At 44.2% G+C, this 27,708-nt stretch overlaps 1 protein-coding gene across 4 annotated transcripts in view; it reads right to left on the bottom strand.

The window, feature by feature from the left end:
- SBF2 (SET binding factor 2) overlaps positions 1-27,708 on the bottom strand; it is a 2,983,421-nt gene that overhangs the window by 2,567,511 nt on the left and 388,202 nt on the right. For all 4 annotated transcript variants that reach the window (XM_069623660.1, XM_069623661.1, XM_069623662.1 and 1 more), the window contains exon 2: positions 27,083-27,168. In XM_069623660.1, the coding sequence (XP_069479761.1) occupies positions 27,083-27,168 (86 nt within the window). The remainder of the gene's footprint in view (positions 1-27,082; positions 27,169-27,708) is intronic.

Genomic DNA, 27,708 nt, shown 5'->3' with positions numbered 1-27,708 from the left:
TTCTGGCTCTGATTGTTTTATACAAAAAACCCAGGGGTTTGAGGGGAGATTACTCCCTTGCCATGTCTTATGGTTCCATGGTCAGCTTGTTCAATTGCCAAGACAATGACTCTTCTCTTGACTATTTTTTCTTTAACCTGGGGGAATGGCTACCTTTGCCAGGCTTCTTGGGTTTTTCCAGTAGATATAGTGCTACAAGAAGAATTACTCCCTTCTCCTGGTATCTTGGTGTCCAGTCACTCACACATTGTAGTACCTAGAGGGGAGAGGGGTGGGGGACTCCCTTTCCCTGGTTTCCTATGGCTTCTCAGGTTTCACAGAAATACCAATTAGGTGTTGTTAGGGTCTTTGACCCAGGCTTCCTCCAGGTGTGGCTCACTTGGTGTACTTTCCGACCAAGTACTGCCACTAGAAAAGAAGACGACTTGTATCGCTCTCTTGGCATCAATGTGGGTCCCAGACCATTAATTCTCAATTTTTGCACTTTGGCAAACTTGCTTCACTCACCTGCCAAATGCCGCCACTAGGAAGAGGACTTGTATCTTTCTATTGCCTTGGGTACGGGTCCCAGACCTGTATTCTCCAGTTGTCGGGCCTTTGCCTACCCCGGACATGCAGTTTGTGCGATATCCCAGCGCCTCCTTGCCTCTCTGCCGAGTTCTTCTGCTTGGTCACAGTCCTGTTACACCCTCTAGCCTTCCCAAACCACCCGTTATCTTGTTTTGGACCTCTGTACCTTGCCAGGACTTCCTGGGACTAGACTCTGCCTCTCGGTTTCACCAGGCTCTCTTCGGCTGTTTCAGAGATCGTGGTGGCTCCCTGCTGGCGTTCCCTGTTCTGCATTGGTTCCCAAGCCGGATCTGAATCTCCTATGCTGGAGATTCCCTGCACCTGCTGCTTCCTTCAGCTGGGCTCGACAACAAGTTTAGTCTGTTGTCCCTTTTTATCTAAGTTTCTTCAATGCTCTTTTGTGGACAAATAGAATGCTCACACAGGTTCCCAGTAGCATTCTTCATAGTTATGCACCACCTCCTCGTCTTAGTCCTTAGAACATCAGACACTCTTGGGTAGTCTGGACTCTTCCTCGACCCAATAGGTGTTAGATGGCCCTGCACATATACAATGAGACATTCATTATTGTGTCAGGTTGTACAGTGTGGGTTCTTGTGAGTGGCGACGATGTGAAATGGTTATACTGGGTTCTCCCTAGATGGTCATCCTGGTCCCCAAAGTGTGAGTCTCTCCCCATGAGTAGCGGCCTCACCTCCCTGGCCACATGGGAAGGGTCTACCCCTTCCGAAGAAGTGATGGCATCTAGAGATTCATCACAGTGTCCATTGAACAATCTGCTACTAAGCTCGCTTTACCGGACCTACCCTGCATTATCGGTGCCTATAGAAATGCTGCCCTCCACTATAGTGTTCCCGATTTACTGGGCATTGGCCATTATGATTGTGGAAAGTACTGAGAGGTATTCGGAACCCTTGCCACTGGATTATTGGAAATTCACACTTATGTCCCAGTTTCGCTGGTGGTGTAGTTTTGGTGCTTGGCGCAGGGTCAGCAATTAACTTCACAGTATTTACTTCACATTAATATCACCATGTCTACACCATTAGTGCATTAGGCAGAGAAATGAGGGCACTTTTAATGCTATTTGAGTAGACTTGCTGTAAATGCATTTCGGGACACATTTCCCCCTCTATACATTTCAAGCCAAATCATCTAAAAATTATGTCATCTGCGCATGCGCATGATGACGCCATTTGAACCGTTTCTTCAAAACGAAGCACTATCTATGTCCATAGCAGTAATTTCATTGGAGTCCACCAATCTTCACTAGCAGGGATTCCATATCCCCCTTGCATACAGCTTTTTGTATAATGACAGCACCCTCGCTTGCGCATGACAAACGCTGTCGGCGACCATCCAACAACCATGATTATTTCTCTTCTTATAATAATGAGGCGCTTACTGTAACAATCTACCAGACTTAAATTTCTCTTGACACTTCAAAAAAACCTCTCAGTGTCATCTACCGACATACTTTCTTAACATTGGCGCATGCGCGTAGCGGGCCAATTTAATCTTAATCTTTATCTTGATTTTTTGTAAGATTGAAGAGTCACTAGACATATTGAATCTTTATATATATCCCTTAATAGACAAATCATTCATACAAATATCCTGTACTTTTTTTCATTAGTCAACTCTGATCCATGACGTCATTTGCGCATGCGTGCAATGACGTCACTGTTCTCTAAAGGATATAAGCAGGAACTAACCACTGCACCAGACCGCAGCAGTCCTCCAGAGACTTCAACTGGCAATTTTGTGAGTTCCACTTTTTTCCCCTTCTATTCTTATCAGTATGCCAACTATACTGTATTCTTACACTACTTATCTGATTTTTTCAGATATTTCACCTTTTTTGAAGCCGAAGAACTACCCTTCAATCCAATCTATCAAGTTGAGGAGGATTCTATAAACATCTGAGTTGTATTCGGCACTTTTCTTTCGCCATTTTGGTATGCTGAAAAAGATTTTCGATAATTTTCCCTGGATACATCTTCAATCACTATAGTCCAAGGGGCCAATCTATGTTCTATAGCTAACCATACTATGAGAAGAGTAGTACAACCATAGAATAGCTATCCCCCTCTTAGGGAATACATGCAGAGCCAATCCCTAAACAACATTTTTTAATGTAATCCTGTGGTTTCGACAAACTGTTCTGAATATGAATGGACTGAATATTGAGACCTGGTCTAGAGATACGTTTTCCTTCCAAAAGTCAATAGTTGCAGGGACCATTTCATTGTATAAATTATAATCAAAATTAACTTGTATGTATGTATGATAATACAACATGAATCTAATGTTAGTTAAAACTTCTTTTTTAGAGCATATTGGAAAACTACATGCCCCTGATGAACAGTGAGACTACTCGAAACACGTTGGGCCATTTCAAGAATAGATTTGATGTTCTTGTGAAATTGTCATTTGAATTATTAATGTTATAATTTTATGTCTACAGATTATTTAAAAAACCATTGTGCTTAACCATATGATTACCACATGGGGTTGTTTGCTAGACAGATTTGTCTAGGCAATATATACCCTATTTAACATTTTTTTCTGATTTGTTCAGAACCTAGACAGTGTGCAGGGGACGCAAGTTCCTTAATAGGAACTCTTTCTCCTTTCCAGTGGTACCTGTATCCAACCATGCTCCAAAAAATAAAACCGCCCATCGTATTGTTGGAGGAACTTCGGTCTGAGGACAGACTTCCTCAACCTATGGTGGCATTACGAATAGGCGAAGATGCTCTGGTCGGAGGCGCTTGTCTTGATTAGGAATATTATAGGACCAGTGATGCCCTCGGATATCTTAGTTGTTCTGCTGGGTTAATCAGTGAAGTTCATCTACTCAATGAGGTGCTCCAGGTCTAGCCTAATCTCCCACTTATTGTTGACAGTGTGCATTGCGCTGGCTAGGTATTGGAGGTCGGAGGAGGGACCACAGCATAAGGTTTGGTGGTACAAAGTGTGTGAGATGTCTGCAATAGCAAAGGTGTTCGCTAATTCGATGGGCTTTCTGCCTAAATATATAGCGACTTGATTTCCCCTGCACAAGTTTAGTGAATGACACCCCCTACGATCTGTCAGACTGCAACTGCTGCGCCATTTCTTAAGGATATATAAGGCACAGAGCATGCTTGTTTCAGACTGGTGCTCTTATGCCTCATTGTCTTTGCCTGTGCGCTCCTTGCAGAGTCTTCTCAGCTCCCGTCATATTTGCCAGCAATGTTTTGCTTTGAGAACCCCTCCCCCTCTATTTTGCTTTGATCGTATGTCTTTTCTTGTATTTATTTGGGATTTTGTTGTGTATTGCACACTTGTATTGTTAAAATGATAAATAAAAACATACAACCTATTGAATCTTAGTCACAAATTCTCTGATGTGGTTAAAGTGCTCCTGCTAAAACTCAAGGCAGGTATCGGCAAGCTGGACTCTAAAATGGATGACCTTACCAGCAAAGTAGGCCCGATTCAAATGAGGCTGGACAAACAGAGACCCGAATTTCAGACCTAGAAGATTGGACTGTGACAACCTCATACAGGATAAAAGCAAAAGAAGTGACACTGAAAGCAGTGGCTGCTAAGAAGGCTGGACTGTTCGAGGGAATCACAGGTACATGGTAAGATTGAGGAATTTGGAGAGAAAGTATGCAAAAAGAAGTTTGATCAGGATGAACCATCTCCTATGTGGAACGTGCACAGAGAATTCCCTCCACTTGGCCAGGCACCGACGTGGCCCATTATCACAAAGATCCTTAATTATAGAGACAGACGCTATTCTGAGGATGTCCAGAAGAGGGAGTTGACCTATGAGGAAACCGGATCCAAAATATTCTCAGACTTTTCTGCAGCAGTACAGGTATCTAGAAAGATATTTACAGAAGTGAAACAGACACTCAGAGAAAAGAACTGAGTGAAGGATTGAGAATAGATCTGGAGAGATGGAAAGTGCAAAACCTGTCCTTATGGGGGAAGTGAACGCCCTCAAAATTAACTCCACTCCTAGGATAAATGATGTGCTTCGTATGTTACCTTTGAAAATTGGCCAACGATATTGGAAAGAGTTTGATGGACTCCTTCAGAGTTTCATTTGGAATAACAAGCTGCCGAGATTAAAGCTCTGGAAACTACCACTTGACAAAGGAGGACTGGGTGTCCCAAACTTTCAAGCTTATCATTTAGTGTTTGTGGCTCAATGTTTTTTCCCTTCTTGCAAAAAACACCAAATGATTGGGCGAAAGCTGAAGCCGGTTTTTTAAGTCCACTGACTCCAAGGACTATTCTGTCGACATCGTCAAGAACGGAAGTAAGGTGAATCCCACAACTGAGTTTTTTTGCGATGGTCTTGGAAAAAACTCTTAAGGTTATAAGGTGTTGATGCACTTAAGGGCCCAGATGCTTCCATCTCTTCAAATGCAGGGACTAAAGAAGAAAATGGGAAATAATTATTTTGGACAGAATGGTTTTTGGGAGGAATTAGATGAATTGGAGACTTGCTAAAGGATAGGAAATAGCTAAAAATAAATGGGATATAGATAACTTTTCTTCCAAGGATTACATGCAATTGAAAAAAGCAATAGGAGTGATTGTTTTTGAAAATGGGTTGGATTTTGATGCCTTTACTGTCAAATCCAAAAGGGGTGAAGGAGGATTGGCAAGTCAAATATATAAACAAATTGTTTCAAGATATAAAATAAATGACCAGTTGAAGGAGCATTGGAGTAAAAGACTTCAATGTGAGATTACTTCAGAACAGTGGTTGACCATGTGCAAAAATGTCAATCTGTGTTCAATTAGTTAGAGTGAAAAATCTCGTCAAATCAAAATGTTAAATGGAGTTTACTGACCCTGGAGCGATTACATAAAAGGGGTATTACACACACGAACGATTGTTGGGGATGTATACACCAGATTGGAACACTGGAACATATGTTATGGGACTGTTATGTTATGATATATTTGGCATTTATATAGTGCTCTATATATCATTGCTATGACCTCAAAGTGCTGGTAGGTTGAACGCCCTCAGTGACCGCAGTCCAGGTCAGTTGAGAGTAGGGTGTCAAAGGGTGCTTGGGTGCACCGGTTAAGTGTGCAGCTGATGTAATTGGTAGCTGCATCCTAGCATTAGGTGGGGTGGTATTGATATCGGTTCAATGTGTGCAGTCTGGCAGGTTGTTAGGCAGAAACCTGTGCAGTTCCCTTGGGGAACACTGCAAAAGATTTAAGACTACAGGTAGAGCAGTAAACCCCTTTGGTAGCAGTCTGTACCACCCAGATTTACCTGGTAGCTGTGGCTGAGCAGTCAGACTTCTCTCAAGAAGAGTTAGGCAGTATGCAAAGTATACACAATATGTACTCAGACACAATAGCACAAGCAAACACTGACCAGAGCTTGGTTTCAAAAGTATATAGTTATTTATTTAAAATACACATAAGATAAAAACACTCTAGCAAAATATAGTAAAAACACTTCAAACACAGTGATAATGCAAGCAGTTCCAACCCTTACTCCTATCTAGACAACTCTAAGTTAACACCACATAATTAAAACAGAGGTGAGCGCTTAACGTTAGATGACACTCTAGTAGGTTCAAGAAAGGGGTAAAAAGAAACAGGAATGGGTTAAACACACCACTCTAAGGTCCAGAACACTGGCAATAGACTCACAGAAGCACAAAGTCACAGGTGAACAAAAGTCACTAGGCAGGGCCCACTCTTAGAGTAGTCGGAGCGAAAATGTGCCCAAGATCACACTGTTGTTAAGGATTCAAAGTCTTGCAAAGAGTTAGAAAGAGTTTAGAGTGGCTTAGAAAGTTTAGCCAGGGTGTCCCAGGCACTCCCAGGTTCGAAAGCCGGGGGCTAAATCTACCCCGTACAGTCGGTGGCAAGGGAAGCCAGGCGGAACACGGTACCTTAAGTGGAAAGGATCCTCCAGCGGTGGCAGTTGTTCCAGGCAGTGGCAGCAAGGCTCGACGTCGGTCAGGGGAGAAGAAGTTCTCGCTGAAGAGCAGAAGAAGAAGGTCGTTGCACTGCCCGGGAAGAAACCAGCCGCGGAGTCCTCCAGGCAAAGGGTTGTACCGACTTTCGTGGTTTGAGGTAAAAGTGGTGGGGTTCCGGTTGCCGGGGTGCTTGGCACTGGCAAGGCGGCCACGAGATACCTCGGGAAGCGAAAAGAAGGCGAAAACTGGTTGTCCCCACCAGTCAAGGGAAGGAGCCACTCCGTTAAGAGTTCTCCTCGGTCGTCGGGAAAAGTGGTGAGACGGTTCAGCAGGGCTCCACCGGGTGGTGTCGTCGAAGCAGGTCGGCTCAGCTCTTCCCTCGTCGGATTCTTGGTCCTGTGGCGACTTCTGAAGTTCCAGTCCCCAAAGCCCTGCTTTTATGCAGCAAACCCCCATTCACCCAGCCTAGCTGTCACTCAAACATGCTAAGTGGTGAGCCGGCCGGCTCACCACTTGGGCCAATCAGGACGGAGTGCGACTTGAGTTACCTAGGTAACTCAGTCCAGGGTGCCTAAACCCCCCTCCACCCCTCCTAAGTACCCCAGACAGAGTGGCACCACTTTGGAGGGCTTCTGTGGAGAAGCCCGCCAAAAGTGGAACAAAGGGCTCCACTTTGGGTCAGAGTTACAGAGGCGAACACCAACGCCATTTTAGAATCAAGTTTTGGCAAAAAGTCCCAACCGGAGTTATAAAAATAAATATATAAACCGGTGGTATGTTTAAGGCTACCGTAAATAAATAATTAAATGTGTTAGCCTAAAACAATGGGAAATCCCATAGGAAAATATTCGCGGTCGAATATAAAACGTAGTTTCCACTGCCACCAGCCAAAACTCGATCAGGGGGGACGGAGACGTGCCCCCTCGACTAACAGACCCTGGGGCAATCGAATTGCCCCAGCCAGTACGTCCACAATATGATGGTTTGTACTGGTTCTGTTCAGGATTCAAGACTAGCAAAGTCTTTGGTGACTTTACATGCCCTGGGAGACAGTAGTCAGTCCCAGGGTATGGAGTCTATGCTGGGGAGTCCCTAGGACACCCCTGGGTCACGGCACAGAGGGTGCTGTGTAACCCACATCACAAAAATACATGAGGCCCTATGGAGTAAAAGACCCCATAGCCCATTCAACACAAGGTTTGTCCAAGATAACACAGTTCAACATGTCCAAGAGTGAGGGTAAAAGAGTCCCACTCTTGGCAGGAGAAAAAATTAAACCCCAGAAATCCAGCAAAGCTGCTGGGGGACTCACTAGGGAGGGAAATTCAGCCTAAACAGAGAATTCTCCCTAACACTCGCCCCCCCCAGACTAAGGGACAGGAGGATTTAATCCACTCCTGGATGAACCTCATACCTCTAGTCGATGATATACATCCTAGAGAGTCCATCAGCATTTTGATGGTGACACCTTGACCTATGCTTAAGGGAGAACTCAAAGGTTTTCTTTTGCAAGCTAAAGGACCTACACACCTTTTGAGGAACATCAGTCTTTTTGTTATAGGGGATCTGGTTGACCAGTCCCTCAGAAGTTGGGACAACTTCTGAACCTATGTTAGGCTTTTTGAAGGGGTCCTTATAAAGGATTCCCTTAGATCTAGAGGGGCCTCCAAGGTTCCTCACCACCTCTCTTGTGGGAGCAGGTTGGGTCTTAGGCCTCTTGGTTGGAGGGGCTGGGGTTAGGCAATGTACCTGCTTCCCCTTCCTCTTAGATCTACCCTTACCTATTTTAGGAGTTTCCCCCCTAATATTAGGATTTGAGTTGGGGTCTTCAGTAGAAGGTCCAACAGTCTGAAGGTTTTTGGCCTTAGACTTTTCTTTTCTGGTTTTCCACCAGCACTGAGAATTACCAGTTCTCTCAGGTCCAGATAGGGGCCTAGTTGGTCTATCCACCTCTTCTTCAGAAGCAGGGGGAGTCAGAGACTCTGAGACTAGGGGAACAATGTTGGAGCTTGGTTGGGGCGCCCATGTTCCTAGCATACTATCCGGAAATGTGTCTGGGTTAGAGGTCAACTTACTAACACCAGGGCTTGTAGTGGGGTTCTCAGTAGAGGGTCCCACAGGCTTAGAAGGGTCCTTCAAGGTAGCCTGTCTAGCCAATTTGGTTAAGTTCTGCTTCTCCATACTGGGAGGCCTGGGGGTATGTGACACTACTCCTAGAGTTCTTAGGTCATTCCCTAACAGGACCTTCCCAGGTACCTCAGTCTGAACACTGACAGGGATCCTCACTGTCATGTTGTTACACTGAATGAGGGCTGGTAGAATAGGAACCATTTGGACAGGGCCTCCAGACATCTTAGTGGGACCTTTGGGTGCTTTGGCCACATCCTCAGGTTGAAAGAAGCTTTCATCCACTACTGTTCTGCTGGCCCCAGTGTCTCTCCTGGCAGGAGTATCCTGGCCATTGACAAGAACACTGTCCACATAATACACCTTAGAGTTAACAGGTAGGGAGTTATACACAACCCTATTCTGGGGACTAACCAGACCCATAGGCTCTAAGTTTACAGTTGCTTGAAGACCCAAGGGTTCTTCAGCAAAGAGTTCAAAGTGGGCACTAGCCATCTGTACTTCATCCTCAGGAGTGAAGGCTAAGGAGACTGTGCTGATCCCTGCAGGTTTACCCTTGCACTTGGGATCTCCTTTGATATGGTCAGTACCCTGACAGACATAGCATTGTCCAAATGCTCTCTGGAAGGGTGGCTTGTTCTGACCTCCTTCTGGCTTGTGGCCAGAAGGTACAGTAGCCTGACTAGGTTTCCCATGTGGCTTACCCTGGTTATTTTGTGGTTTGGGGCCCTCTTTGGGATAGGAATTATTAGAATTCTCTTTGGAGTCCTTTTTAGACTGTTTCTCCCCATCCTTCTTCTGAGTTACCCCAGAATCCTTGTGAGTGGCCCTGTTGGCAACCCACAAGTCAGCAGCCTTAGCTAGCCTCCGGGAATCCAATTCCCTGGAATCAGCCAAGTGTTGTCTGAGCTCAGGAGAGCAGGCATCATAAATAGTCTCCAACATAAACAAATTCTTCATACCTTCATAAGTGTTCACCTTGTAACCCTTAATCCATCCCTCTAAGTTTTTCAAACATTCACTCACCCAGGTAGCCCAAGGGGTACCATCATGCTTTTTGAGGTTCCTAAACCTCTTAAGATACTGGGAAGGGGTCTTCCCAAACCTAGCTATCAAAGCTAGTTTCACACATTCATAGTCCTTCCTATCCTCCTCCCCCATCTCCATTACCACATCAGTTGCAACAGGGGGAAGCCTAGAGAACAACCAGGTGAGTAAGTCATTTCCTGTGATGTTCTGGAGCCCATGATTATATTCAAACAGAGACAACCAATCCAACACATCCAACTTAGGCTCATACATACCAACCAATTCTTTAGGCATCCGGGGTCTTTTAGGACTGGAACTTCTAGAGGAGCCAGAGAGAAACATTCTCAACAGATAATTTCTTCATTTCTAAGTCATACTTGAGCTCCATTTCCCTTAGCCTTAGTTCTTTGTCAGTTTGAGCATTAAGTTTCTTATACTCCAATTCTAGCTTCATTTTCTCCAGTTCAAAGTACTGAGGACTAAATGTGGGACCTGGTAAAGGTCCAGTAGGCACAGCAGGTAGAGCAGGCAGAGGCCTAGGGGGGACAGTTACAACAGCCTCACCCTCCTCTTCTGACTCTTCCTCAGAATCATCAACATTTTGCTCCATGTTAATTTCAACACTGTCATCTACAGTTGCTGGAGTGGTAGGTTCCTCTGAACCATCACCCAGACTTTGGTTAGCTAACAATCTTTCAATCAGCTCCATTTTCTTGCCCTTAGTCAGGAGATCCTTATGTTTACAGAGCACTCTTAAACAATCAGCAGTTTTGGCTGCAAGGGACTCTTGACTATAGCTTTCTATAACTGACATGTTAGAGGTTTTACTTTTTTCAGTGCTAAGCTTTGTGGTTAGTTGCACTAAGGTATCTAAAGCACAATAAAATGTATACTCAATACAAATCCCACCGCTGTACACCAGTGTTAGGCAGAAACCTGTGCAGTTCCCTTGGGGAACACTGCAAAAGATTTAAGACTACAGGTAGAGCAGTAAACCCCTTTGGTAGCAGTCTGTACCACCCAGATTTACCTGGTAGCTGTGGCTGAGCAGTCAGACTTCTCTCAAGAAGAGTTAGGCAGTATGCAAAGTATACACAATATGTACTCAGACACAATAGCACAAGCAAACACTGACCAGAGCTTGGTTTCAAAAGTATATAGTTATTTATTTAAAATACACATAAGATAAAAACACTCTAGCAAAATATAGTAAAAACACTTCAAACACAGTGATAATGCAAGCAGTTCCAACCCTTACTCCTATCTAGACAACTCTAAGTTAACACCACATAATTAAAACAGAGGTGAGCGCTTAACGTTAGATGACACTCTAGTAGGTTCAAGAAAGGGGTAAAAAGAAACAGGAATGGGTTAAACACACCACTCTAAGGTCCAGAACACTGGCAATAGACTCACAGAAGCACAAAGTCACAGGTGAACAAAAGTCACTAGGCAGGGCCCACTCTTAGAGTAGTCGGAGCGAAAATGTGCCCAAGATCACACTGTTGTTAAGGATTCAAAGTCTTGCAAAGAGTTAGAAAGAGTTTAGAGTGGCTTAGAAAGTTTAGCCAGGGTGTCCCAGGCACTCCCAGGTTCGAAAGCCGGGGGCTAAATCTACCCCGTACAGTCGGTGGCAAGGGAAGCCAGGCGGAACACGGTACCTTAAGTGGAAAGGATCCTCCAGCGGTGGCAGTTGTTCCAGGCAGTGGCAGCAAGGCTCGACGTCGGTCAGGGGAGAAGAAGTTCTCGCTGAAGAGCAGAAGAAGAAGGTCGTTGCACTGCCCGGGAAGAAACCAGCCGCGGAGTCCTCCGGGTAAAGGGTTGTACCGACTTTCGTGGTTTGAGGTAAAAGTGGTGGGGTTCCGGTTGCCGGGGTGCTTGGCACTGGCAAGGCGGCCACGAGATACCTCGGGAAGCGAAAAGAAGGCGAAAACTGGTTGTCCCCACCAGTCAAGGGAAGGAGCCACTCCGTTAAGAGTTCTCCTCGGTCGTCGGGAAAAGTGGTGAGACGGTTCAGCAGGGCTCCACCGGGTGGTGTCGTCGAAGCAGGTCGGCTCAGCTCTTCCCTCGTCGGATTCTTGGTCCTGTGGCGACTTCTGAAGTTCCAGTCCCCAAAGCCCTGCTTTTATGCAGCAAACCCCCATTCACCCAGCCTAGCTGTCACTCAAACATGCTAAGTGGTGAGCCGGCCGGCTCACCACTTGGGCCAATCAGGACGGAGTGCGACTTGAGTTACCTAGGTAACTCAGTCCAGGGTGCCTAAACCCCCCTCCACCGCTCCTAAGTACCCCAGACAGAGTGGCACCACTTTGGAGGGCTTCTGTGGAGAAGCCCGCCAAAAGTGGAACAAAGGGCTCCACTTTGGGTCAGAGTTACAGAGGCGAACACCAACGCCATTTTAGAATCAAGTTTTGGCAAAAAGTCCCAACCGGAGTTATAAAAATAAATATATAAACCGGTGGTATGTTTAAGGCTACCGTAAATAAATAATTAAATGTGTTAGCCTAAAACAATGGGAAATCCCATAGGAAAATATTTGCGGTCGAATATAAAACGTAGTTTCCACTGCCACCAGCCAAAACTCGATCAGGGGGGACGGAGACGTGCCCCCTCGACTAACAGACCCTGGGGCAATCGAATTGCCCCAGCCAGTACGTCCACAATATGATGGTTTGTACTGGTTCTGTTCAGGATTCAAGACTAGCAAAGTCTTTGGTGACTTTACATGCCCTGGGAGACAGTAGTCAGTCCCAGGGTATGGAGTCTATGCTGGGGAGTCCCTAGGACACCCCTGGGTCACGGCACAGAGGGTGCTGTGTAACCCACATCACAAAAATACATGAGGCCCTATGGAGTAAAAGACCCCATAGCCCATTCAACACAAGGTTTGTCCAAGATAACACAGTTCAACATGTCCAAGAGTGAGGGTAAAAGAGTCCCACTCTTGGCAGGAGAAAAAATTAAACCCCAGAAATCCAGCAAAGCTGCTGGGGGACTCACTAGGGAGGGAAATTCAGCCTAAACAGAGAATTCTCCCTAACACTGGTGGACACCAAGACTGGGTTCTGCCTGCACTAGGCCTGTGAGATGCTTATGTGTGCAGCTAGGCCGGTTTGTCGTGGGGTATAGCTGTGTTTTATTAGGATGATGAGGTGTTCATGGGATAGTGTTCGTAAGTGAGCAGGTAGGCCGAATTATACGAGGGGTACAGTTGCCCCCTACTTGTGTGATGGGGTAGAGTAGAGAGTAAGCATAGTGATATGAATTGATAGTTCATCTATACAGCGCCCATACATAATGCGCTTAAACGCCTTACAAGGGAACAAGGGAAACACAACAACCATGCCTACATGCTAATATTCCCTCTTCAATATAAATGTGGCAATTGCAGACATTTACAGTCTTGTCTGGATGTGATGCAGGCTAGTGTTTACAGTTCTATCAGGTGAGGCTGTTACTTACATTCATTGTCCTATCCGGTTCCAGTGCAGGCTAATGTTCACAGTCCTATCTAAATGTGGTATTGTTAACATTCAGAGTTCTATCTAAGTGCAACACTTGCTAAAATTAATAATTCTGTCTGGTTGCGGCGCCGGTGTGGCCATTGCTATTGCTCACTGTTCTATCTTGTTCGGCGCAGGATAGTGTTCACGATACTATCTAAATGAGATACTTGCCAACATTCACAAATCTATCTAGATGGGATGCAAGCTAATGTACACAATTCTATCTAAATGTGGAACTTGCTAACATTCACACATCTATCTAAATGTGGAACTTGCTAACATTCACAAATCTTTCTAAATGTGGTACTTCCTTACATTAACAAATCTATCTAGATAAGACGCAAGCTAATGGTTAATGTTGTGTTACCCGTGTATAGAGGTTGTAGCTGCGCCTAGATTTGAGAGGCCTATATAGTGGGTGGTGGCCTAGGTTTCCTAGTACAGCAGGTCACAGAATATAATACAGTAGGTTTACTATTATAGCAGACGCAGCAGGTTTGATATACCTATACTTGTGAGTAGATTTATAATGGGCGATTGCTAGTGTTGGATGTTCACTAAGAGAGTGATACACATGAATACTGGCCTGTCAAGCTATGTTCTATGGTAAGGTAATGTAGAGTGGCAGGGCTTTCTGGAAAAGAGGGATTGCTCTACTCATCACCCATAACAAACTTACTTTGGAAGTTGCTGCTGATTGACGGCTGGCCGCTGGCCTCACCTGCTGACACCTGCAGACAAAATCTGGATCTGCCTCTGTGGGAACACTCTACACGCAGTTCAATGTGTGGCCTCAGTGGCTATTTCTACTGGAGTAGCGCTCATAGCATGTTCAGGCTTCTGTCCTTAGGTGTGGGATGGTGGAGTCTTCTGTCTGTCTGGGGGTAGGTATAGGGGTGGTAGGGATCCAGTCCCTAATGCTGTAATGAGTTGGCTATTGACCACCTGCTGCTTGATGATGGTCGTAGCTTGTCAGTGTCTCAGAGGACGTTGGGGCTGCATTTCTAAGAGGAACTGTTTCCAGGGGTCACAGGACCGTTATTCTTTTATTGACCTTCACAAGAAGTGTGTGGTCCCCAAGTCATAGATCACTTTCTGATTAAAAAGTTCATAAAACCCAATCCGTTGTTGTGGGCTCCTCTTGGTTGTTTGAATAGATCTGGATTGGATGTCCAGTATATTTTGGGTGGTCTGGTTTCTTTAAATTATGTCCACTCTATTCTAGTTCAAGTGTTGGAATCCACAGAGCAGCGGAACTTAGGAGGGTCCTTCCTCCAAAGATAACATTCACTTTCTTGGTGGTATCCCAGCTGGTTTCTTGGGATATCCCAGATTTAAAATGGTCGACCGTGTTCGATGATAATCATTTGTCATCTTCTTCAGGACTGTATATTCAGGCCTGTCTCAATAGGATCAGGATATCAATGAGATCGGACTACAGTACATAAAACAGGCCAAAAATGGATTACAAATCGGTATACAATTACTCACTGAGCATCAACCAGCCCCTAAAACTGCTTCCCAAGTGGTTTCCCTACCAGATCCTTCCAGTTAGTAATTTTAGTAATTGTGCTTGTATGTGTTGAGGTCATTTAATATATGGTGTATATTTAAAATGTGATTGGTTTTTAGATTATATGTTTGTGATGTAATTGATGGTGCATTGTAAATACATACCCATGTGCTGATGAAACATTTTGAATTCATCTGTGGAGGTTGAGCTGTGTTCCAACAATGTTGAATTCATTTTAGGTTCAGTGTTAATGTTTTACTTTGTGTCATTACATATGAAAGCTTAATATTGCCATTCCCAAGATTTATAAAATGTATACATAGTAACGTGAAGGTAAAACAAAAAGCCTGACTGATCTCATTCTGTAAAGGGAAAATTGTATACATTGTCGTGTATCGTAAACCTTCAGTCTGCAAGAAAATTTGGTAACGTAAATTACAGACTACAATATCCGTATAAAAGCCTGGAAACAATGTTCGTATTGCAGGCTAGTTATATCACATCACAACAGATTGGTGTTGCATGCTCGAGTAAGGAGTTAGATGAAGAGTTGGCATGTTTCCAACAATCTTTATTTAAATAATCATGAAAAAAGCTAATCTTCTCCAATTCCAAACTAAAGAAAAACTTGGGTGCTCGTCTTCAGGGTGGTTGTCAAACTGAAAATGTCTGTCCCCTGTCCAAACTAACCTACCCTAGCTCTACCAGTAACACAAAACATGAACATAAATGGCTCCAGGAGAATGACTCCCTTTTCATTATGCAATTTGGATCAGCCCTAGGGGCATACTGATATTAATCTGGCAATAGTTGAAGTTCCACACTTGTAGAGAAGACCAGTAGAATGACTCCCACAGTTCAACAACTGCCATCTCCTTCTGGTCGACTTGGTCAGCCTCCAAGCTGCCGTTTAGTAACCTTTTGCCTTCGTTTCGTGCACAACAATTTACGTGAAATAACCAGGAATAGGACTCCCTTGTCCTGGTTCAGCCATTGGCTAACTTCGAACAGTTTTCTGCAACAGTTTTATCAACCTTTGCACTTCTTTCTAGGCTTCACTTAGGTTGGTTTAAAAGTCAAAACACTCCTGTTTTCAACACAGTTCTTTCAGGAAATTGTGTAGGTAGTGTTCTTGATTTCTCTTAACACTCTAGCCTGAATTTCTCTTTTGATGACAATGTTGAGGGAGATTATTCCCGATATGTTCTTCTCTTTCAGTCTCTTTGACACAACTGAGATGGGAAATATCACTAATGGTGTAATCTTCACACTTGATACTTCTAGCCCAACTCTGTAGATGAGGGACATTACTCCAGAGGCTTTCTTTCCTTTCAATACTATTGATACAATAACTGAGATGAGTGAGATTTCTCCCAAGGCTTTCATCCCATTAGATATTCTTGATACAGTTACTGAGACCAGGGAGATTACTCCAGATGTCTTCTTTAGCATAAGCACCCTTCTCCAAACCCCTACCGGGTCACCTGTGACTCCAGTTAGCTTTTCTTTGTGGAGCCAGGTCGCTGGTTCTTCCTGGGGTGTTGGGTCAATGCGTTCCCATGGAACACACTCTACTTCTCTATTCGCTCCCCGCTACCGTGCTTTGGCTGTGCAGGGTCACCCGCCAGACTGTATCGGTGCAGTTAATGGACAGATCGGTCCACCTCCTCGAGGCCACGCCACCGGTTGCTCAGTTTCCAGCTTCCAGTCAGGTCTGCTCTGAGTCAGCCTGCCAAAGACTGGCGCAACCTGCCGTCGGCATCCTCCCAGAGATTCTCCCGGCCCCCCGCAACATAGCTTCTTGCTCGCAGGTTTGACCTTCCAGGGTCTGCCAGGCTTCACTCCTGCTTCGCCTCTCATTGGGTCCTTTCTATTTTTATTCTATTCGGCTGGTTCCTCCCCAGTGCAGTGTCAGTGCTTTGTATCCCCTGGGTATTCTTCATTCCTTCTTGAGGCCTCCTCTACCCAGTACCTTCTATACTTGCCAAAGGAATAGTTTGTATAACTCATTAATCTTCTCCTTCACAGTACTCCTGGAAGATGACTTGAGAGAAGACTATGTCCATTTTAGTCTTCCTCATCTTGATGGTATCAGTATTTATAGAAGGAAAGGACAGCGTATTACATTATCATACAGTAGTGCTTTCATATTGTTTCTCAGCAGACTTGGTAGATTTCATAGATCTAAGAGCAAGAGGGGTAGGGAGTACCCCCTCCCACGCCTAAAGTGATGTGATCACATGAATCGTCACACCGCTAATAAGCAAAAGAGATCACAACTGCTCCGTAATCAGTTATTGCACTTCAAATGTTACGTCACAATGACTGCTGCTTTAGCCAGCAAAGGTCAGAATTCAAGCTGTCACTGCAACCGTTAAAGCCATTAAAAGTAAATTCTTTGCTTTGTTTGCTTTTTAAAAAGTTTTCCGTGACACTTTACAGCGATTAATTGCCAAGTAAAGGTTTATGGTACAATGTTTAATTTGTGCACTGCTTAAGCTTAACATATGAACAAGAAGATCACTGGATCAAACTAGAGGCCCGGTATTGACGGGGTGACTGTGGCCTTGCATTACATAAGTAATAAAATACCCCCTACCATATGAAAAAAAGGATATTGCTAATCACCTCAGAGTTTCGCGACCTTATAAAGGAACTCTGCCTTCGGCCTGAGTTCTTTATTTGATCACCAAACTCCTCAGTGACTTGCAATATACTTCTAATGTACAGTATGGGGTACTTCATCCCACACATTTCCCTGCATATTATTTCCACTGTTTGTTGCATATACGTTTAGTGGTATCAGCAGATGTGTTGATGGTGCGCGTAATATGTTGCAATTATCTATTTATACGCAGTTTATACAACATAGTGTGGAAGGGGTGGTCTTTTGGCGATTTCCTGATTATAGGATCAGTTAACCTAATTAAAAGTTGGTCATTTCCCAATTTGCTAGGCTAGTGTGACATGGATTGAGGTATGTCGATTTTTCTTTAAGTATGTGAAAATGTGAGTAATGCAACATAAGCGATCATGTTTTCATTCATTATCTGTAGTAGCATCCCTCTGTTAAATAGGGGCTGTACATTCAGCACTTGATGTCAGTGCCTAGCGCAGAGTCACCAGATGGGCACCAGGAGACGACCATGGATGATGGGGATTCCTCGTGAGGTAGATTGTGTGCATGTGCATGGACCCTCATTGACTTCCAACATGCCGATTGTCTTGTATAGATCTTTTACCTGTTTTTTTATATTACAGGCAAAGGGTAGTAAACACATAAATAAAACAACATGTAAAACATAAATTAAAACCTTGGTTATGACTATCTGTCCATCCTCTATAAATGTATTAAATCCATTAACATCTCCATAATCAGCATTGCGTGCATCTCCATAAGCATGGGCTTATTTATACTTCAGCTCTTTCCATTCGGTTCTATATCCCTAAGTGGATCTTCCAATTCTTAATCATTAATAGTCAAAACAGTAAAGGTCCACATTCAGGTCAACATACACAGAGTCTCACCTGAGACTCATGTTCTGCTGCAAAAAGGTTCTAGTAGCCCGCTTGTCTCCTGATCTTTTTTTTAATCATAATTAATTTAAATTATTGGGACCAAGAACCAATCTGCAATCCTCTCGTAAAATAATCTTATCATTTGTGGATCACAGAATTATTTCTTTTCACATCTTTGGGTCTCTTAAAAGGGTTACACACACCCTCTTTGTGACCCTCTTACACTTCTGTTTCCCTCTAATCCTGCACATCTACTTTTCTGAGAAGCCAGTCACCTCGGTCTACAATTCCCCCGTCAACCATTTTTTTTTATAGCTTGGGAGGACGCATTTACCACCTTGTACTTACCCTTTCCTTTCAACTTGTTCATTGCAGCCTTCATATTCTCACTGATTTCCCTACTATCTATTCTCTGTATGCTCACTGATCTCCTGCTATTGGACACCCCTTACGGGGAGTTCCTCTATTTTGTCTAACCAAACATCATCCACATTCATGCTGCTAACAAGCAGGTGACCTTTGCAGGGTAGTGCTCTGCTCCTTGATGCGCTCCTGATCAAGGCTCGCCTCCTTATCTAGCACTTACCCACAAAAGACATCACCCATCACTACAAATTAGACTATCTATTTCTTTATGGGGTCTTTGACTCTGCAGAGAGAGTTTCAGCCCCACTGGAGCTAAAGCCTTTGTACAGGGCTGCACAGTGAAATATGAGATCAGTTAGCATATCCTGCTTTGAAGGCCTGGAAAGATTCTTGACAGCAGAAGGCTCTGTGTGGCATCGAGTCGATGACCCTCAACCTATTAGAGTATAAATAGCATGGACTGCGCCTGTCGCCTCGGTTCCAAGTTTTTTTCTCTTTCTGGACAGCCGACTTGAGGATTATAGAACCCGCATGGGTGTTGAAAGAGAGAAGTATATTCAAATATTCACCCACAGTCAGAGGGGTAGACTGGGAGGGAGATGAATCCATTGGAGGATCATCCAGGAGAAAGAACATTACCTGGGGTAGGTAACTTGTTCTTCTAATGGATTGTGTCTTCCCATGGATTCCTCATCTTTAACAGACTCCCATAGCAGTTTTGGAGATGGAGGTGGGAACAGTGGATTTGTCGCACTATTGATTGATGTTGCCTAGAACCGCTCTTCCAAACCGAGCATCATGAACTGACAAAGTAGGCAGTAATGCTTCAAGAAAGAGTGCAGAAGGCCAACGTAGCAGAATTACCAACGTCCTGAACTAGAACGCCTCTTTGAAGAGCACGAGTGGTAGCCACTCCTCTGGTGAAATGGGTTCTCATGTTTCAGTGACATCCTTTCCCGCTATGGAGTAGCACTCCGAAATGCATAGGATGATCCAATGGGTTAACGTTTGTTTGATCACGGCTTGCCGTAGCCTGTGGCCGGTATACCCAATAAATAGTTGGTTATCTGGCCTGACATTTTCCATCCAAGAAATGGAGAAGCTATGAGCCATTTTAGGGTCTATCCCGTGTAGCCTCTCTTCATCCTTATAAGGGTGAGGAGGTAGGTAAAAAGCCAGACATGTTAGTTTCTGCATCAGGTGGAATTTGGACACAACCTTAGGAAATAGGAGCAAACCCACAAGACTACCTACTCCTTAGAAAATATTGTAAAAGGATGTTTACATGACAGGGCTTGTAGATCACACACTCTGCAAGCAAAAGTGATGGCTACCAAGCAGATGATAATCTGAGTGGACAAGAATTGAGAGGTTCAAAAGAAGCTCCCATTAAGACAGTTAAAAGCATGCTCAAATCCCAAGGTGGGCCCAAAAATGGATCCGATGGGAAAGTATTCGTCAATCCCTTGAGGAATTGCATGACAATTGGCATCTTAAAGTAAGAGCTATTGGTTGCTTGTCTTGAGGCCGAAAGCAACACCTCCATAATGTCTCGGGGGAGGGCCCAATCCTTGTATCTTAACCTATCCAAAACCAGGCGCGAAGGTTCAGAGTTCAGATTTCTGAATGAAGAAGACAGCCTCCCTCTTCTGAGAGTAGGTCCAATCTCTGGGAAAGACGGAATGGAGGGCAGATGGACAGGTCTGTAAGGTCAGGGTACCACGTCCTCCTGGCCGAATCCGAACTGCCTCAACCTCCTGATGACAAGAGGAATGATGGGTATTGGTGGCAACGTGTACCCAAGTGGACATTCCCAGTCCCTTAAGAACACGTCCCCCAGTGCTCCCCTCTGGGAAAATTCCCTGGAGCAGTACAGGCCTTATTTCCTGTTGATACTGGCCACAAACGGATCAAAATGAGGAGTTTCCCAAAGGGTGAAGATCTCTCGAAAGACATCCTGAGCCAACTCCCAATCCTGGGAGAGACTGCTCTGCCTGCTCAAAGTGCCCGCCGTCGTATTCTCTTCTCCAGCTAGGTGAACAGTGGACAGAGAGACCCTGTCATGTAGAACCTAAAACCGGACCTGCACTGCATCCCTACACAGTGGTTGTGACCCTATACCACCTCTCTTGTGGAGTTAATGCATAGCCACTATGTTGTGCGTCATTTTCAGGATGTTCTTCCACTGTATGGACGGCAAAAAGGCCATCAGAGCCAGTCTGTTTGCCTTCATATCTAAAAGGTTTATGTGCAGTCTGTATTGTGATGGGGACCAATGACTGCAATAGTAAGATTGGTCTTGTGAGATCCCTAGCTGGTCATGGGAAGATTCTGCGACTACTGTCTCTGCCCAGGGTAGCCAAAAAGGTTTCCCTATCATCACATTCTCCTTGCATGCCCAACACAGGAGAGCCGGTCCAACCTTGCTCTGGACCTAAAGGAGGTCAGTAATCCTGCCATAGAATTGTGACCATTGGTATCTGAGGGACCTCATCCTTAGGCGGGCTCCAGGCACCAAGAAAATGCAGGATGCCATGAGACCCAGCAACCTCAGAAAGTCAAATGCTGGTAGATGCTGGGCATTCTGAAATCTCACAACCATCTGCAAGATATGTTGAGCCCTCAACTCGGGATGCAAAGTCTTCCCAGAGGAAGAAGCCTGGAATGCTCCAATGAATTGCAACTTTTGAGAAGGTGTCACCTGGGATTTCTTGAAGGTGAGGGAGAAGCCCAGCTTGTGGAGAGAGTGGCAGGCACTTTTGAGATGTTCCAGAGCCTGTTCAGCAGAACAGGCATCGGCCAATCGTTTAGGGAGGGACAGATGTAAACCCTCCCTTCCTTAGATACGCTGCTCCCACCACCATTAACTTGGTGAAGGCCCTCGGGGCAGAGGTCACCCCGTAGGGCAGTACTTTAAACATATGTTGAGAACTGACAATGGTGAACCTCCGGTACCTTCTGTGCTTGGGATATATAAGCACATGAAAGTAAGCATCCTGAAGATCAAGTGACACCATCCAATCCTGGAGCTGAAGGATCTGCGAAAGAGTGACCATCTTGAGTCGGTCCTTCATGATGAACTTGTTCAAGTGGCTCAGATCCAAGATGGATCACAGTCCTCTGTCTTTTTTGGGAGCCAGACAATATGGAGTACCAACCTTGGTATTATTACACAACAGGTACCCTTTCCACAGCACCTTTCTCCAACAGGGAAATAATATCCTGTAGAAGGAGTGGATCTGGTTCCCAAAGAGATTGCTTGGTCGGTGGATAACCTGGGGGTCTTTTTTAGAAATGGGAGATAGTACACCTGGGGCACTGTCTGTAGTGCCCATGCATCTAAAGTAATGCAATGCAATTCTCCCAGATGTTGGGCCAACATGCCTCCCACTGGAGTCCTGTGAGAAAAGTGCTCAGAGAGGATTCGGAGCTATGGCAGAGGGCAGAGAGGAGGTCGCTGCCTGATCAGTTTTTCCACCACAGCCCCGGGGGTACGTCAAAAACTCCTTTGTCCTCTTTGCGTAGCCTGACCTCTTCCCCATTGTCCAAAAGAGGAGTAGTAGCAAAAGGAACTCCCTCTCCAAGTCTGCATAGGCGGATGCTGTTGTAGTGGCTGACGAATGGCTGCTCCTAAAGATTTTGGAGCAGCCTTAGAAGCTTGAAACGTTGCTAAGCTATTGTCAGCTTTGGTCCAAAAAGGTTGACGCCATCAAAGGGCATGTCCAGTAGTCTTGATTGGACATCTGGGTTAAACCCAGACTTGCATAACCATGCAAATCTTCGGATTACCACACTCTAGCCCATACAACGACCAACGCAGTCTGATGCATCAAGCCCTGATTAAAGAGACTGGCATGAAGCCTCCTTATCATCACTGATATTATTAAAACCATTCCTGATCCCACCCTCTGAAATGTTTTCTGCTGCCTGCGTAACTACATTCCATTGAGCAGATGTGTATTTTGCCAGAGCTCAAGATGCATTAATGGATTTCAGTGCCATCCTTCCCGCAGAAAATACTCTTGGCTAGTGCATTGTATTTTTTTATCATCCCCATCTGGTGGGATGTTTGGATAAGCTTTGGCTCTTGAAGGTGGAAGTAGTTGCCTGCCCCATCCCTCTGTAGTAGTGTGGCTGGAAAGAAAGTCAGGGTCAATTGATGAAGGTCTGTACTTTTTTTACCAACTCCTTGTTCACAGCAAGAGTGGTGTTTGTTTTTGCCCATTTTCTCCAAAACATTTTTTGAACTGTGTATAAAAAGGTAGCAAAGGTTCCTTAAAATGAAATTTATCCAGGATGGCTGTAAGGTCATCCTGATTATATCCTTTACAGGATGCCCCCAAACAAATATTCTACCACCCTATTCTTAACGGTTCTATATGTCGCTTAGGGTGAGTATTTACATCAGGTGTATCACACTCCATTTCAGGGGAGGTATTGAGACCATGGAAATCTTTAAAGCAAGCAGCTAGGTCATCTAGATGAGATTGATCGAAGATCCATGCTTCTGGAACATTAGGTGTTCCAACACGTGCATACCACAAGGGTAGAACGCTGTCGCCTTCATCTTCTTCAAAGATGATCTAATTAACTTGAATAAATCCTTTTTTGACTGAGGTTTAACACTTGGAATTAGATCAGTGGTCCACAAAGGGCCCTGGGCAATCTACTCCTTCGACAAAGAAGTCTTTGGCTTCAATGAAGTATCTGTGGTCAACACTGTCAACACTACTTGAGACGGCATCCGATGGGTCAAAGCCTTTGACAATCCATGTAGGTCTTGGAAGACTCAGTGGGATCGTTAGCCTTATTCAGCTCTTTTGAGGGACTGGGAGTGGCAGTCTTCAAGAACACATCCATCATCTTTCGACTGAACTTTTCCCATTCGGCTGGTCGGGTGAGTAGTCGGAAGGTGAGGAATGTTGGCATGGTTATCTTTGACTTCTTTTGGGACGACGAAGACAGAGTGACAGGAATCTGTCGTAGATCTTGACCTCATGACATGTTTGGAGAGTTTCTTGGGGCATTCTGGAGATTCGTTTCCGGTAGAGCTCTTGCCTTCAGATGATTTTCTCTTTGAAGGAGTGGAAGACGGAGACTTAGAAAACGACAGACCTAGGGCAGGTTTTGACGACCTCTCGTTTACAGCCTTGCTGGTCATCAACTGACAGGAGCCACACTCTACTTCATGCTCCTTACCGCGGCACCAGAGAAATAGTTTGTGCAGATCTGTGATCAACATGCTCGAGTCACATTCCACACATCTCTTGAAGCCTGTTTTCGGCACAGACAGAGAAATTCAATAAGAATTATGAAATTAGAATCACTGAAGCAAGTCCAACCGTTCCGATTGCGTGCAGTGCATGCAGAAAAATAGAACTGAGGCAACAGGAGCAGTGCATGCCTTGTATACTCTCATTGACGTCACATCCAAACGCAGGAATGGTAACTGTCAAAGTCATCGACTGAATGCCCCACAACACCCTCTGCTGTTGAAAATATTTCTGAGTTTGCAAAGCAGGCTATCCAAAGATGAGGAATCCGTGGGAGGACGCAATCCATTAGAAACATCTCTTACACAATTAAGAGGATCTGAAATGAAATCTACAACAATATACTGGACAACCAAGACCACCAATACCTGGTGAGAGGGTTCTGCTTTTCTGCATGTCCAATGTTCTAAGCAGTAGCAAGACATTAAGAAAGTTATTCAAAAGATCAAAACAATTCTCTTAGGAAATGGGGTATCACCAATCACTTGAATTCTTAGATTCCATTAGCCCAAAAAAGTCTGTCAGTTATCCTGGACCCTCAGGATTTTCGCTCTGTGTGCTTCTGAATTTACGCTATATGAGACCGCCCTCTTTCCCTCAGCTGGATGACTTCCCTTGCGGTTTATATCCCTGTTAATAGCAGGTAAAGCATAATTTGTATTTATATTCTGGGTGCTACCGTTTAAAAAGTATCTATCGCTTTGAACTATGTTAACCCCACTCTGTATGCTAACAAACAGCAGGCGCACAGACAAGCAATTCATGTACAAAGAACTAACAAGACACAGCTTAACTAGGGAAAATGTTAGGTAGAAGAACTACAGTATTTGTTTCCCTTCCTCCGTCCACTGTTAACCAGGGCAACTGCCCTCTGTATAATGAAGGAGCAGAGCTTTTTCATGAGGTCTCGCCTACTGCAGATCGCTCCTCTTGCCGCACACCATGGACTTCAGGGATTGCTCACCGCTGCATTTTGCAGGGCCTAAGGGTTTACGAGCACTTCCGATTCTGTGTAACGCATATAGGGCAACTCCTCCCATCCGCACCAAACAGCATGAGTGTAAGACAGAACAGACTGCAGGAACTGCTCACTTCATCCCTTTCCATCACCTAACATTTTTGTACAATGGAAGCGTTCCCACTAAAAAGGTGCACAATGTCGGTTTATGATTATATCATTGCCCATTACGAATAAAAATGAGAAGTCTGAGCAAAAGAAAATGGCTGACTTGAGGGCTGAAAGCTTTTATTTGGAGCTCTTTTAAACAGGTATAAGGTCCCTCTTTAGAGTCTTAATTGTTGTAAAATCCCTCTTGGCAAGATTTGGTGACCTGAGATGGCAAAGCCATTAAGTGTCATTGCCCATGTGGATTACTGAAACCAAAACATGTTTAGTTAAAAAAAAAAAAAAAAGAAAAACAGCGCTATGATGTGCTGTGCTCATCGTTGATGCGGGTGCCAGACTGTTTTCAGAGGACTCAACGTAGACTGCAAGCCCTACACCCCCTTGTCTTGACTTGGCACAGAAAGATATCAGGGACAAAAGAAAGCATAACAGGAATAAGAAAGCATTACAAGGTTAGAATAACCAGTCTCCTGAGCACTGATACAATTGCTTCAGTTTTTGAGAATTTACTTTGGGAATAAACACATTAGGAGGTACATTATATATCTAACATGGCACACTGCAGGCCAATAATTGACAACTTTACATTTTAGTGGAAAAGTTGTTCCACAAACTGATAGTCAATTCATTTCAGCTGCAGAGCGGTGGGCTTTTACAGAAATGTTTTCACTGCCACACTAATGCTCAAGACATTGGCCTAGTCATCAGTAAGCCACCTGAAAGAGCTAGGCCAGGTTCAGAGGACAGGAGACTATGCCCCTGATTCATGGAATTATTTGCGCGCCATTCTGCCCGAAAATCCCCATACCTCAAACAGGGATTTTCGGGCAGAATGGCGCGCAAATCTGCGTTTACGCGCAGGTATTTCCATGAATCAGACTGAATGTGTTGTTCTGTGTTCAGTCTTCTCCCCAGAGCCCGACAATGCTGTCAATCTAAAGCGCTTACGAGCCCATAGCATCATCCCCTTCTTCCTCCATGCAAAACACAAGGATTTCTCTAGAGGACTCCCAAGGACCCAAGGAAGGGAGGTGAAGGACAGGGGCCTGGTATTCCAAAACTAGTTTTCTCTCATGCAAGCACAGCCGTGGATCTCAATTGGTCAAACTGGACACGTTCCGAACATTTCACAGTGCTACCTTGAGAAGCTTTTACACAATTCCTCAAGCTACTGTGACAATAGCAAAATCGTATACTGCAAACGTCTATGTTATATGCATGAAATGTTAACTAGCAGATCCAGCAGCCAAAAGGGCCAGTCGGCTCCTGTTTGCAGGATATGGATTAATAAAGTTACCCTATTTGGCCACAGAAGTACACATGTATTTTTGCATTCGCGTTCCTATTGTTGGGCGACCAAGTGGCTACCCAATTCCAGTCAGAAACACTTTTCAAAATCAATCACCCTTCCTATTTAGTTCAACAGTCCCAAGTAATCATATTTAGCAAATCTAGAAGGCCATGTTGCTCTGTTTGCGATGTCACACACATCAAACGATGAAGATACTTGCCCGACAAGGCCACTTTCCCCTTCATTCAATCGTTTCCGGATGTTTGTTAATGAGAAACAAATACTGGTTTTAAATGTCTAGTGCAAGGTATAGTTCAGTCTACAATTAAAAAAATGTTTAAGCAAGCTCTGTTCAAGCTTTAAACTATGCTAATGGTTCACATACTGCCTTAGAAACACATTTGCATAATGTCTCTTCCCCTGCAGAAATCCGCTCAAGTTGCCCGAAAGCGTTGCAAAGCTACTTCCGTCAAGATCTGGAATATTAATATATTTTTGATTTTAGAAATATTAACACTATTTCGGGCAGCAGTTGTCAGGGAACCTCAGGTTTGCACTAACTGAAAGGTAGCACAAAGTAGGCATTAGATGCAATGTACACAAAACACCGGACATTATGAAAGGTCCGACTGCTAAATTGTATTGGCTGAATTTCTAAAAACGCAATTGTGCCATGTGTCCTCACTGGGACACCACTGCCAAAGATGGATCCAAAGCAAGCAATCTCAAATTACAATGGCTTCAAAAGCAAGTGATGTAACGTTTGTAATTGGTGCAAGCAATCGATAAGTTCAGAGCGGGTACTTGCCAGTTCTATGCCCTGTGGAAAAGGTACATCACTCCAATCCTTTTGTGGAAACCTCTGAATTATTTTTCCCAATCCTTCCCCAGATCCTAAAAAAAAAAAGCAAAAACATACTTTAGGAAAGACACATTGAAACAAATTACTTTATAGTTCATTTACATATTATTAGCTAACGAACTGTCGAAAATGTTCATTTCAGCCAACGTCTGTGTGCAAAAAAGAATGTCATACACCTTAGCAGAAACGAAAGTCTGCTTCTAATTCCTAACATATTTATTTTACCTTTAAAAAGCATTAGAAGTAAAGAAATTATAAAATAAACATAGTATAGAATTAGCGTGTGTGCTGGTGGCATGTTACTTTACATAAAAGCAGGCTCGTACATTATACCACTTCTAAAGTTGATGAGGAATTCAAAACACACAGTCCACACAATTGTCTGGACTCATCTTTTAGCCTTCTATCTAAGCATGCCTCAAGATACAACTCATTAGCTTTAACATGAAACGCATAATTACACAATCCAGTCAACAACTAAATAGATGGCCAACTGGATTATTTTGCGTGATCAATGCCTACAAAATGACCATATTACTCAGATGAATGTCCATATTTACTTAAATGTTCTG

The sequence above is a fragment of the Ambystoma mexicanum genome, chromosome 11 (genome assembly GCF_040938575.1).
Source record: "Ambystoma mexicanum isolate Mex_15411 chromosome 11, UKY_AmexF1_1, whole genome shotgun sequence".
Classification (NCBI taxonomy): domain Eukaryota; kingdom Metazoa; phylum Chordata; class Amphibia; order Caudata; family Ambystomatidae; genus Ambystoma; species Ambystoma mexicanum.
Note: the sequence above shows the minus strand (reverse complement) of the source record. Positions and strands in the feature narration are given on the sequence as shown.